At 34.0% G+C, this 15,337-nt stretch overlaps 1 protein-coding gene across 2 annotated transcripts in view; it reads left to right on the forward strand.

Moving 5' to 3' along the window:
- Nucleotides 1–15,337, forward strand: part of cdh8 (cadherin 8) — a 365,634-nt gene that overhangs the window by 325,256 nt on the left and 25,041 nt on the right. For both annotated transcript variants that reach the window (XM_028809638.2, XM_051932142.1), the window contains 2 exons: nt 2,015–2,136; nt 11,606–11,723. In XM_028809638.2, the coding sequence (XP_028665471.1) occupies nt 2,015–2,136; nt 11,606–11,723 (240 nt within the window). The remainder of the gene's footprint in view (nt 1–2,014; nt 2,137–11,605; nt 11,724–15,337) is intronic.

Below are 15,337 nucleotides of genomic sequence, written 5' to 3' on the forward strand. Positions count from 1 at the left end.
TATATATATATATATATATATATATTTATATATATATATATATATATATATATATTTATATATATATATTTATATGTATATATAGTGGAACGAGCCCCGGACACAGACAGGCAGACATGTTTTACTCACCACCACACGTTTATTTACACTACTAGTACAATGTTCAGTGCCACACAAACCCCAATCTTCCCCAAAGTCCAGGTCAACCACACTATGCCTTCTTTGGACCGCCTCCTTCTCTCTCTCTTTCTCTCTCTCTCTTCACTGACCTTGTCCGTCTTCCACCCGACTCCCGCCTCTCTGTGAAGGGAGGCGGCCCCTTTTGTCTGCACCCGGATGTGCTCCAGGTGTGCACTGGCAATCTCCCACCAACACGCCCCAGTGTGGCAGAAGTGCCGGCTGTATCCCAGGAAACACTCCAGGTGTCCCCACACATCTTTCCCCCAGCACTTCCGGGTGTGACGGAAGTACTGGGGTCCAGGAACCTTCAGGCATGGGGGCACCCCCTGGCGGTGACCATGGGTCCCTACAGGGCTGAGCTTCCAAGCTCTGTACCCATGGCCCCCAAAGCAACCAGGGTGGTCGCCCCCTCGTGGTCTGGAGGAGGCATGAGCCCTCCTTCTGTCTTCCTGGGCGTCCCGGCCGGGTGCCATCCCCAGCCGCGTGCCACAATATGTATATACTCACTAGCCTCCTTAAGAACTCAAGGGTAAATATTATCTGGTCCTGGTGATTTGTTTGATTTCAGCCTAAAGATACTAGTCTGTGATAGTTTGGTTCCCATCAAGAGTTTTACTAATTGTTTAGTTTTCTTTGTGTTATTACAAGTTTATATCAACAGTATTTTAAAGTAATGCTGTAACTGCCCCAAGAATTGGAAATGGAAAAATGCAACATTTCCATGTTTTATCACAGATCACTGAAATGTCCTCACTGTGATCTTCCACTTCTTCTCAGTCTGACTAAGTTTATTATAATAGAAAAATATTATTTTAATACAGCCTTCCTATAAACCCAAACTCGAGAAGTGCTTAGAAAATGGATGTCACATGGATATAAAATATTATTAATTGAAGGCAACACAATTGTTGTCACTTTCATTGTGGAAATTTCACTGATAGTGTTTGTTGGAGTGATATTTAAATACTGAGTTTCCCTCCATATTCCATGGATCTTCATCATACGTTATTTATTGTATATTGACATCCTGTCCTGGATTAGGTCCTGCTTTATGCTCAGACTTGTCAGGATAGCATATCCTGAATGAATGAATGAATGAATGGATGAAATCCAGCCTTCAAGTTTTTGGGACTAAAGATAAAGGCTAAAGGCTTCTGGAATGATGGATACTGTATAAATAGTACATTTTTTGTCTATACTGAAGAAATTCATTTTCTCTTTATATTTCTTGTTTTTTTAATAATAACCTAGGATAAGGATATGTTGTGTTATGAATGAAAACAGTTATAAAATAAATATGACCTCATCACTACCCTCCCCCCATTAATGGATAAAAACTTTAAAGTTTGTATTTCCAGCCCAAATTAAAGGTAATCATTTACTTTGTTCTCTTCAAAGACTACAACATTATGAACAATGAATTATTCCAATACACCCAAATCTAATTAAATTGCTCTTTATTGTCGTTTAGACTTCAGCTGTCAGCATTTTGTTAAAATGCATAAAATAAGAATTTTTTCATGTTTAAAAAAGAACGTTAATATTTAAAACATTGATATTTTGCATTAATTTATTCTTTTTATTCATTAGATTTACTTGTGGGTCTACTTATTTATTTAAGTTGATAATATAATAAGATGTCAAATATTATCCCTCTACCTTTTTGTCCAATTGTAAGAGCAAAGGAGCACATTAACAATTTAAACTTAATTAGTATTCTCTCTAAATAATAATGAACATTTGAAACAGAAAACATTGCATTTAACTTTGCCTTTGCTCAGTCCATTATTTAAATAATTTATTTGGTACTTATTTTCCTTTTTTTTTTCTTTAGGAAATTATAGTCAGATATCCAGAATTTCTGTTGCCATTAAAGTGCTTGACATTAATGATAATGCACCTGAATTTGCAACCGTGTATGAAGCTTTCCTCTGTGAGAATGGAAAACCTGGGCAGGTAAAATATATATGTCTACTTTTGGAATTTCATAAATGTTTTTTTTATCTTATCTGAAAAGTCTAATAAATATGGTGTGTTGCAGAATAATAATAATAACATTGTGATACTTTACCCAGAAAAAAAGTTATTTTCAGCACCAGTAATACAGTACGTAGGGTAAATCTTAAACTTTTTAGGTTTAACATGCATTGTTAATAAGTACCGACTGCTCTACAAGTTGCAGGGGATGACAGTTTGGTTAAGGGCAGTCTTAACTGTGCATTCAACAGGAATATTTAATTCAGTTTAATTTGTGGTAAAGCATTTGCATATATTCTAAAAAAAAACAAGAATGCTTCAAAAGAATTTTTTAATTTTGGGGAAGAATACATTTTTGTTTAGGATATTGATTAAGCACTGTATAGTACCTAAGCTATAAAACGGTCACATCCGCTCATTATATAGCATGAGGCAACAACATATCATCTTTAGCACTTCTGAACTACCTGAACCAGATCATTACCCGTGTTTTCTGTGAAGTAACATTTGACTAAGAGAGAGTTTAATTCAGTCATGGCCTTATCTCTTACACTTGTAATTAAGGTCATGCATCCTTGTAAATTTAAAGAGACCCTGACAGTCACAAGCAGTCAAAAACTGGTTGCGTGACTAACAGGGTTCCCCTTTGGCTTGACTAAATTTGGCTATTGTGTGTATAACTGGGTTATCTTTATATAACTGGTACTACCATTGCATTCCACTGAGCATCGGGCATATGAACTTGGGTGCTTCTCTTGCACAAATAGTAGAAACCAACTGTTTTGGCCAGTCAAGCCTAAGGATAACCCTGTTGATCAAGCAACCGATTTAGATTTCAAATTCGCACAAATACTTGAATGAACAAAGACGTATTCATGTTTTGGTGGACACAAAGTCAAATTTTACTACACACATTTAACAGACTGAACCAACACAAGGTGCATTAGAAAGTTAGAGGTATTAAAAAGGCTATAGTATTTCATTTTGTGTTACTCAGGTTTCGTGAAAAGGCACTTCAATACATTTTGGAAGAAAGATGTTTTTTTTATCCTTTACATAAAAAGCTGACATAATTCTGACATGTCAGTAAAATCCATAGCTTTCTTTTATTTCACAGAATAACTTTAGTGCTTACTAGTTATTTTTTTAAAAATCAAATATATTATGATCTTCCAAAGTCTCTATGTATGCCATAAATGCGGAAGGCATTGCATTTAACTGACTGTTCTTTGTCAATAATGTTGCATTACTCAGTGCTAGTGCAACTTCTTGAAACTGAGAAAATCCACCTTTTTAATTAAAGGGAAGAGATGAAGGATACCGGTTTGATGGTAATTCAGCTCTTTCTGCAAATGTAATTTTTGAGTTACAGTATTGCTTACTGGAACAGGCTTTAATAAGGGAAATCTTACCGAAAAACTGTATTTGAAATCTATAGAGTAGGGATCTCAAACTCCAGTCCTGGAGGGCTGCATTGGCTGTAGGTTTTCATTCTAACCATTTTCTTAATTAGTGACCTGTTTTTGCTGTTAATTAACTTCATTTAAATTAATTTAAATTCTTCATTGTTCGTCTGAATTGCTTAATTTATTTCCTTAAAGAGAAATGAAATGTGAAGTGAGTGAGCCAACAGATGACCAACTATACTAGTTAGGTCCTCAAACTCCAACCAATTTCACTCCGACCAGTTGCTTCATTAGGCACTGATTCTTGTTGTTAATTAAACCCGTTCTTTAATTCCATGGCTTGTTGCTGCTCTCATTGTGCAATAGCATACATTTTCAAAATTGTTAATTTTTTCTTTTCTTTTCTAATAGCACTGTTAAAATTTTTTGGGAGCCTGAGCAAATCTACATTCCTAAGACCTCCACCCATTTTATTTTCAGATATTGTATGATGGTCACATTTTACTGGTCACAGTTTTGGCTCATTTTTTTATCTCATTATTGTTTGGCTGCTAATTAAGAAAAAAGAAACAATTATTGGGCCTGAGTCTTCAAGAACAAGTCAATTAAAATTAATTCAAAAAAAGTTAACTAAGAGCAAAAACAGGCCACTCATTAAGAACAGGGTTAGAATGAAAACCTGCAGCCATTGTGGCCCTCCAGGACTGGAGTTTGAGATCCCTGCTATAGAGTAAACATGGATGGGATGTGTTATCCTACAGATATTTCAGTATTCTTTCACTGCTCACTTTTGTACGTAACAGTTTCACACTGTTTTGCTCAGATCCCCTGGAGTATGCTTATCAGTTTACCCAGTATTAGTTGTGTATGAAAATTAAGTGAGAAAAGTAAAAATAGATTGATAGCTGAGTGAGCTACTGTCACAATCAGCAGGGGTGAAAAAATAAATATACATATATTTATATTAAATGGCACAAATATGCTACGGGGTTGCTTTAATTAATTTAAAAGAGAGAGGTAGATACAAGTAATGCAGCACATGGTAGAAAAAGAAAGTAAGAAGTTCTATCAGTCGCCTGAATAAAGAAATTAAATACTGAAAGCCTATGTTGAGACTGCAAGAGTAGCTCTTTCAATTGACACTGCACAGTCAGCTTTAGCACGCCAGCTTTAACCAGACTTAGGCTTAACACGGTACAAAGTAATGTGTTAATGTAATCTAATTACAATTCCCAGTAATGAAGTAGTATAATGCCTTAAGTTTAAATTCTTGTAATTACATTACAGTTACTGACTTAATTAGAATTTTGCTGCTTTTGCCACATGTAAATTTCTAAGTAAATACTATGTGTTCTCATCTGCTGCCTGCTACACTAACATTCATTTTACCCTTTACTGACTTCGTGTTTGAGTAGTTAAGTCAGTTTTATTTTTAACTATTAAAATTTATTTTTTTAATAAAAATAATTTTTTTAAACCAAGTCCTCTAGGTGCTGGTTTTTGTTTAATGCTTACTGTTATTGGATATTTCCTGCTTATTAAAATACTGAAAGGACATTTGGGTGTCACCCTTGGATTTTCCAATTGGTATTATACATACTGCATTTGTAACATTGAAACATTGCATAAACTAATCCCATTACAATTTGATAGAATTAATTAGTAATTTGTAATGGAATACTTTTTTTTAACATAACTTTCCTAACCCTGGCTTTAACTAATCCCTAATTAGTGTAATCCAATTCATCGCTAAAACAAAATAACAGAAAAAATCATAAGCACAAAAAGATTAGAAACGTAAATATCAAAATCCCAATATAAAATTGATGATGCAATTCAAATACAGTATAAAAGAATGATGCCTGGTAATTCTCAGATTAATCAGAATGGTCAGCAGTCCGAACCATGTTCACAGACCTTCATCTCCGGAAGAAGGGATGATCATAATACTGCACACAATCAGTGCCAGGAGACAATATACAGAAATCAGCATGAGACACATTCAGCTACACTGATTGACTACTGTTGTTGCAGCACAGAGATGTGCAGAATGAAGAAGTTAAATATAAAATATTGTTAAACAAGCTTTTTTGTGCATTAGCAAAATTCTAAATTAAGCAATTTTCAAGGTAACTTTAAAATAATATTTTCAGCTGTGTGTAATATTTAGCTAAAATGGAGAAAAAAAAAGCTTCCTCGTAATCAATTATGCCAAATAAGAAATTCTTTAGAAAATGTAAAACGAATGTTTTTTGATCTGTACCCAAAAAAAAAAGATAATTCTCGGGTGGCCTCTGTTAATTTTGTCAAACTTTTCTCACAAGTATGAAACATAATTTGCTCTTTAAATACCTGTTTTGACACATCCACTGACAATTGCAAATTCATTTCTCAAAATAATTGTCCTAGTAGTGTATTGCTTGTTTTCTTAGTGGCAAGTGGTGTATTTATTATCTTTGTGTTATAGTGGCATTAACACTTTTGTCCACATGATGGTCAGCTTTTTAATTTTTTTAGTTTAGATGTAATAGGTTCATGCTGGATCAGTTTCAGGGAAACTGACATTTTTATGAGGATCATTCCAAACATATGCATGGCACCTCCCTGATATTTTAACCTTTCAGGGAGCCACTGTGGTATAAACAGAGCTTATTATTCAAAATTCACACTGTTGAACCTAACTTCTTTAATTTTTGTAGAGATTGCTCATTTGTACTAGGAAAGACCACAAACTATGTTTAGTTCCAAAATTAGTCAGTGCTCTCACCCACAGCATCACTTTGTATCTCTGTTTTTGTTTGTCTGGTATGAAAATCCACACCATCAAACTTACGTATCTCCACTAAATTTATTGAAGAATCTATATAGAGCAAGTAGCTATAAAATAATATCACTCACATAAAGTGCTAACTCATACTGACTCAACCTTTAGAACTGAAGTTTATAAAACCCCAATACTGTGTTGTAACAATGTGTTGCAAGTTGCTGATATGTTACAAAAAGGGGTATTAGCTTATTAGACAGCTGATATGTTACAAAAAGGGGTATTAGCTTATTAGACAAGTAATATTAGCTATTGCTAAACCAAATCAAAAACATTTAGAAGGAGACACATTAGCTTATGATAATCCTTACCATAAATTGCCTAGCAGGAAAGTAGATAACAATATTTATATTTTAGGATTTTTTCACCATTATTAAATGCATTTGTCTTTTATAATTACAAGCATCTATTTACAATTGTCTTACAGGTTTTGAAAAAACACATCCCAAAGAAACAAAATGCATTAACAATAAAGAAAATAAAAGCCATACAACACAAAGCTATTTAGCAAAAACTGTACATCACTGGCTAATGTGTGCAATAAAATGGCAATAAAGCAGTGTTCAGCCTTTCCATAACTGAGTAAACAGCATTGCACTGTGATCCCATGTGTCGCTCTAGAAAGAAAAGCTAAATTTCAGAGTGAAAAAGCACTCAGACTCAGCACTCCCAGATACTGTATACAGAAGTCCAAAAGTGAAAAATGTTTAAAAAAGTAAAAACATATTAGTAGCCTGATTACACAATGACTTGCAAGTTTTAAACTACCAAGTGAAATGCAAAGGCATTTCTTTTTTTATGATTTCGCAGTGTAGTTTAGAGACAACCATGCTAGAAAAGTACTATGCAGAAATGTTTTATATTGTAATCCTTATTTAAACTCTGCATGGGTAACAATCACTGAATTTAGATATGATAGACAAATCCCAGTCTTGCAAGATGATTATTTTTTAACATATTTTACATATTCAGCCTTATATTTAAAAACAGATTCCTTTTAGCATTGGTTGGGAGCATGTGCTGTTATCTCAAAATACCTCGGCACCACACTGGAACAGTGTGAGGTATTTTACGGTGGCTAGAGTGCAAATCCTGCTACCAATGTTCTAGTTTATATTGAAACTAAGTACCAAATATGCACAAATTAAATCATTCCGATGAAGCTGATAACCAAGAGCTTGTGAGTTACCGCTCTACAAATTTGCATTTGTCAGTTTAATACATACATATACTGCATATCAGTGATTTCAAATTTAAAAAAAAAAATGACCCTGCAGTTAGGATATAGTGGATTGGATAATGGATGGATGGATGGATGGGAAAAAAAAACTAGAATGTTTTTTGATAAACAAAGTTCTTTCTAGCTTTGTGACCAGTGCTGCCAGGATAGGCTATGAGAAAACAGATTTCCGAAAATGACTGAATGAATGTGACAAAAAAAACGGATAGCCATATAATGTTAAGCTGGTGTAATGGATAGTATGTCTCATAACTCCTCATAACTCCTGCAGTCAGGATTTGAATTCCGACCTTATCGCTCTCCGTCTGGAGTTTGTATATTCTCCCTGTGTCTGCAAGGACTTTTCTCTGGGGATTGTAATTTTTCTTCCAAAATCCTAAAGTCATTTACAATACGTTTAATTGGTTACTCTAAACTGGCCCATTAGGTATATGTGACTGTGCTCTGCTGACACCCACTTCAGGGCTGGTTACTGCCTTGCAGTGCCAATATAGTCTTTGCTTCCATTAGTTTAAAAAGAATAGATGGCTGACTACGGGAAATTATGTTGTGATTTGATATCACCTTTGCATTTTTTTTTGGAGGAAGGTCATGGTTGCTATTCTTTTAGCATTTCACCCCAGAGCTCCAGAAAGAATATGAAATTATATACATCCTTACGGCAAGTAAGTGGTTTTTGAGCATTTAGGCCCACTTAAATTTTATGACAGTCCAAGGGCAGGATTAAATGTAGTGAAGTTGAAAAAACAGTAGCTGATAATTTAAATTGTAGGCAAAGATTGTAATGCTAGCATTTTGATATGTGCTTACATTGTTCATGTTATGACTTATTGAAAAGTCTCCAGAGGATGATGTATGCTAATCAAGCCCTATACAATTGACTTTTTTGAACGCCACTTTATTTTTATCAATTTTTACACTTATTAAAATAGGAATACTCCTCTAGAAGATGTAAAGGATGATTATTTAACTAACGTCCCTAGTGCTATGACGTAAACTAAAGAGGATGTGCACCACCAAACATATAACCAGCACAAGCCATGGACAGTTTTCTCCCAAAACCCAACTCTAGAGATATACTAAAGACCATACCTATTTTGTTTATGATTCCATCATTCTAGAAGAAAACAATGAACATTAGCTTATTTCCATAGTTAATATTTATACACTAATAGCCGTCCCCCGCAGCTCCTCCCGCGTAGTAGTGAAATAGGACAAACTTTAAAATTGAAAATAAACAAACAGGTATCTCTAGCTAAACAGAGGCAAGGACCGCTCCAATACGTGTCTAGAGATAGAGCGATTCGAACGGAGGTGACGCGTGAGTGAGGAGGGCCCCACCCAGCTCCCTACTTCTGAGGTCACACTTCCCCCTCCCCTCGGCCCACAGCCTCTTTAGCACAAATGAATGGCTCCTGCAAATGAACTATGATACTTAGCGTGATGAGAAAAATTGTGAAATCAACCAGAATGTTCAAGCAAATTATGGAAATAAAACTGATCTAAATCCGTTAAGTAGTTCTCTCATGAAAAGCAGACAGACATACAGGCAGATAGACAGACGTTGGATTTCATATATATATAGAGAGAGAGATGTGACCATCTAAAAAATTAATTGAATTGTTAGCAAAAGGTATATAAATACTGAAGTAAACTGTAGATGCAGTGGTTTAATCTTTTGCATAAACTAAACTTACAATAGCTGTTACATGCATCATCAAAGGAATAAGGCATCTGAAGTGCTGTTTAATACAACCTGCACGGACACTATAATATGAACAATCGCTGTCTATTACAAGAAGGGAAATATTTCGAATCAAAGTGGTTAACCAAACTTTGTTTAAATTCTTCAATACATAACCCGTGTGCCACTTATCTTAGTTAAATTAACAAACAAGTTTTTAAAGTTATAGTCAGTGCTATAAATGAAAACTAAAGGGACTTTATGTGAACAGGCTGATTTTTTTTTTTTTATTAAATGACACCCATTCTGGTAAGGATGTATTGACTAAGTAAGGCTAGCAATACTGGATACTACCTCTCCACATCACTTTAAAATCAGTTTTGGTACTGGATAGGAGGCTTGAAAGCTGCAAAACAACTTGCAGAATGTTAAAGCCGATGTGAACAGGTCTTTGTAAGGTGTAAATACATAAGACTCAGATACAGATCACAGCAGTGCAGAGAATTTCAGAAGATTTTGTAAACCTAGATATATAGTATGCATTAGTATCTATCTATCTATCTATCTATCTATCTATCTATCTATCTATCTATCTATCTATCTATCTATCTATCTATCTATCTATAAAATGTTTAATACCATGCTGAAACAAGGATTTGTATGAAAGAGAGGGTGCAGTAACAAGCATAGGTTACTGTATATGTCCCTTCACCTTTGAAAATGCAACGAAAAGAATGGATCATCTGAAAACTCTTTTCTATTGGCAGTAAAACAGGAACAAAATACTAACAATGTTATCTGAATGCAACCACTTAATTACATAATAAGCTGAATCTGAACCATTAGTGCTACTATAATGAGCACAAGATAGTATTAATAGTTAAATAACTTAAAACACAGTTTAATACATATACGGTTTTCAGTAATTGCACCCACAATATCTGTATAATAAAATGATGAAGTAATTCCATATCTCCAATACAAATGGTAAAACAGAGAAATCCTTTGAAGCGGCAAGTTAAAAAATATGATAGAACTTTTCATGCTACTTTAAAATAAGGCTATCAGGCAAAACTGTTCCACTTTATTTGCTGCTGGACCTGAATTAAAAATTGCTGCTGACAACAGAATTCCTTAGTTTGAATCTGACGGATACATTGACCTCCTCCTTCTGTCAGAACAGGGCAATCTTTTAGCAGTGCCTTCTTTATTGGATATTTTTGTCTTTAACTGATATGCTTCTTTGAATATTTTGGTTCATATTATACAAAATTGTGAATTTATTCTTAGTCCCTTTCTTGTGTACCAACAATTCAGTTAGTACTACTGCACTGTATTTAAATGTTCGTTTTAAACTATTTGAAAAGATCTACCAGTTTATGTGCCTATGTACAAATAAAACACATATTCCAAAGCTGTTAACTCCATTTCATGATGTTTATTTTGTATTATCCTCAGCTTGGAAAAATTACCTTTTTATGCTTATTTCAAATCACTTATGTTGATAAGAAACAGCAAGAGGCCTTTAGCTGATCCCTAGGAAATGCCATAGTAAACATTTCCCTGCAAGTAGACTGCACCACTAACAAGACTACATTGTTTCTTCCTCCCCGTAATCCACATAATTACAATGCGTTCATTTCCCTTTGATTTTATTTTTAATCAAGCCTTTTGATGTAGGACTCCATTTTTAATCACATACACTTACTTTATTGGTATTACTGTTTATTTCCTGTAACAAGTCAAAAAGAATCTTTTTTTTCTGACTAAAGCAGCTAAATTTACAACTAAGTTCAAAATTTTTATTTGAAATGTTTGTCTCGGCTATTTCTAATTAGTCAATACTGTGTGCCTTTATGAAATGCTTATTGGGCTTTAACTCGGAGACATGGTTTTGTTTCTCATTCTGTCAAATGCTAGCCACATTACTAGTCTCTGTGGACTTATTAAATACATGCATCAGTAAAATGCCTAAAACTACTCCTAATTGTTTCTGGAAAATAGTGAGTACTCTTTTTTTCAAAAAGCATTTTTTTGAAATAAAAACAATTTACATGTAAAACAATTATTTAAAATAAATTTAATTCATATTTTACCAGGAAAAATTTACTTAAGATTATTTGTTTATTGTTACCGGACCTATAATAGTATGGTAAAGTATCTACAACTAAATTAAAGGTAGAAATTAATTGATTTTTAATAACACCTTTGAAATCAGTTTTATAATAGTAATATGGTCATAAACAAAGAAATCAGCTTTTAAAATAAAATATATCCCCCTTTTTACTTGTCAGGTTATACAGACTGTCAGTGCAATTGACAAGGATGATCCAAAGAACGGACATTTCTTTATCTACAGTTTGGCACCAGAAATGTCTAACAACCCTAACTTTACTATTAAGAATAATGAAGGTAAGTAAGGGTGTGAAAAAAGATAATAAATATAGATATTCACATGTGTCTAATACTATTATTGTATGTGTGACCTAAGGGTTAAAGAAATGGACTGATAGTCTCATGAATGTAATCCTGAGGAAGCGCTAACCCCTTCAGTGCTCATACAGAAATTCATACATAGCTTTCACATTGCTTTGGATGAAGGCATCAGCTGAATATATTGAAAAAAGGCAGGATTTTGAGATACTGTATAATGTTATAATCATGTATCATAAATTTCTTTTTTACTTTCTTCTCACAGGTAAGCACAGTGCTATATTGCTTAATGCTAATGCCTCAGAATTCTCCTTTGTTCAAATCCCACCCTGATGCCTGCAAAAGAAATTTCACTTTCTTGTCATTTACGTATACTTGGGCTTTGTTGCTGCAGTTTCTTATCATAACTCTAGGCTTGCAAGATAGTCCACATTAGCCTGGCATGAGTATGGGTGTGTGTTTGAATGTGCCCAGCAATGAGCTGCCATCCTGCCTTGTGTCTAAAGCTGCCAGTCCTGGCTGTGACTCCATTCCACACATTTAGAAAGTGAAACGGTAACTGACTCAGTCTTGTCACAAAAAAAAAGGAACTAGTAACAAACAGTAGCACAAGGTTTGCATGTAATTTGTCTGGTAAAAATGGTTATAAATAATTTGAGTTAGACACGATGTTAAAATAAATACATATCATGTTTTAAGTCTGCTTTTCTTAATATATACAGTATATTCAGTCCATAAAACAGTGAAAGAAGAATTCAGATTTTTACAGTTAGAATTATGGAGCTGCTGTAAAACAGGAAATTACTCGTTTACTATGATACAATCCTGAAGAAGCAGAAAGTGCTCTGGCTGTAAAATTAAGGCATTACTAACGCAGCACAACAAGTGATTGTGTGGCAATCGAATTGTAATTTTAAATTGTTTTAAAAGACTCACATATTAAAGTGTACAATTTTCTATGTGTGAAAGACCAGACATGGACAAAAATGACCTGTCTGAATGATACATGGCCAAATATATGTCAGGTCAAATGACAAGTACACAAATGTAACATTCTAGTTTCTCTTTGCTGCATTTGCCTTTTTTAATCCATCAAATCAAATTTTCAAAGTTCCTGAAACAAAATTAAAAATAAAAGACAACAAGCACCTAAATGTCAATAAATAACAATAACGACAGTTATTCATATTGTGCCAGTACAAAGTATGATTCAAGGTGCTTTACAAATGATGGTATGTGGAATCAAAGAAAAACAATAATCAAATAGACTAATTATACTAAGGGTAAGATAATCAGTGGAGAGGGGAAAAAAAACCCAGCAGAGGAATAACCTCTGGGGTTTCTTGACAAAAAAGTCCACCCAGGCCCCACTGCGCATTCTGTCATACATCCAACATAAAAGAAGAATAAAAGAGAGAGTCAGCTTGTGCAGGTGTCATTAAGGACAGGAACTCAGTGTTCTTCAGCCATCCAACAGCCTCATGGAATTTTGTCCAGAAGGTGGTGGCACATGGCATGCATTCATGCATTGCCCTAACAAATAAAATGAGTAGAAAGACTGAAAACTCATTACAGCCCTAGTTGAGCAGGCAGCGCTAAATGATAAGCTTGAAGAAGCTTAATAGCTGTAGCGTCATACAGTATTGCGTAATCCTAGCATCAATTTTCATTACTCATTTATCATGATATACAGCCACCATGCAAGCTGTCAATCTGCACTGCCAGTGTACATAATGGGTTTGGTAGTACAGCATGTAAGAAAGACCAGCGTAAATATATCTGTGAAATCTGTCTGGATATACAGTAAGTGGCAGAAGGAGACAGAGAATCTTTTAGCAGCCTAAATGAAAAATAATATGCAAAGTGTCAAATTTAACATCCATGAAATTAATTGTTCAGAACTATTTAATATTTTTACTTTGAAATATAATTTTTACAAGTGTGAATCAATGCACTTGAGCAACAGATCAATTCTTGGGCTACTGCAGGTGTCTGCTGTGTGGAGATTTTATATTTCCTTTCTGCATTTCTGAGTGTTTCCTGAGACATGCTTGCAATTCAAATATATGCTGTCAGGTCAATTCACAGTGTAAGTGCCTATATGATATTATTTAAGAGCTGTTTTTATTCCTTGTGTGTGATGCTGTCAGGATGTGCTGCAGATTCCCAGAAGTCTAAATTGGAAAAGCCAGGGCCGACTCCAGGGTTTGTTGCACCCTTATGTCAAATTTGCCTCTTTAAGATAATTTTACAAAAAAAATTAAACTAGATTCAAGTCACTATCATTATTGTGTTGTTGCAGTCTTATTCCTCTTACCGATGATCAAATACTTTTACTTGACGTATTAGTCATTTTTTTTGGTTCGCAGTTGAAAGTTTGAGTGCATTAATATTATTGCTAGATCTAAGAGTGGGGTGTGTGTGTGAACATTAGAGTGCATTAATATTGGTATTACATATCATCTAGGTGTGAGAGGGAACTCGGCTTTGGAGATTTGAGCTTGTTCATTTTAATATATTATATCCAAAAGTATGTGGGGGTGTCTGGAGGGTTGGCCATACTGTAAGGCCGGCCCTGAGAAAAGACAGCCATAAAGTGGAAGGATGAATGGATGTTTATAATGAGAAATGTGAATTACCAGTAGATTTCCTTATCTTCTATTTTTTAGGTTTTTTACCTACATATATAGTACTATGTAGAGCATTTTACACTGGACAGTATATGGTAAAGGGGTTTGGGAAGGGCACATTTTATTCATTAATTTTTCATTATGTGTGGAGATATTGATACTGTAAATTTGCAGGATGTCTGCTTGTGAAAACTAGAATTGCCTTTTAGCTCACATCGTGTGTTCTTGAAACTGTATATCAAATTAAATGCATTATACATAAAATGACCCACATCAGTACCTTTAGGAATGCTTGTTCTCTGTAGAAGGTACAGTGAACAATAAAAATGGTCTTTGTTGGACTAAAATCTGTGTGTCTTGATCATTTTCCTGTTTAGGGTGCAAAGTGCATATTTTTGAATATACAGTATATAGTCTCCAATTTTGTATAGCAGCTTTTGTTTCAATTTACATTTGCCATTTCTTTATACTTCAAGACTCAAAATGAAATGTTTGATATATAAAGTGCCTTCTCATTTCTTCAAGTTTAATATCCTTTGTGAAATTTTCAGACTTGGAATAAATGCATTATTGCAAAACATAAGTACATTAAAACTTGTACACAGTGCAGATTAAGACACATCAGAGTAACTGTAATGAAACCTTTTTCATGTAAACAAATTCATTTAAATATATGTAAAAATTACAGCATAATTAACAGATTTATTTATAGTGTGTAGATGTACAGTGTTAGTAAAACTTATTTATTTGGATTTTTTAATTAAAATACATTATAATGTAGCTCATCATGCAAAACATACTCTTTAACCACCTTTAACAAAAGTTTATAAAATATAAAGTAATGAATGTTTATAAAAAACAATAATCTACCTTAATTTTGAAAAAGTCCTATTAGATATAGTGCTTCCTTTTGTATTATGTCTTTTTCAAGTAGCATTTACACAAAGAATATGTCCCCAAAAA

Source organism: Erpetoichthys calabaricus, chromosome 9 (genome assembly GCF_900747795.2).
Source record: "Erpetoichthys calabaricus chromosome 9, fErpCal1.3, whole genome shotgun sequence".
Classification (NCBI taxonomy): Eukaryota; Metazoa; Chordata; class Cladistia; order Polypteriformes; family Polypteridae; genus Erpetoichthys; species Erpetoichthys calabaricus.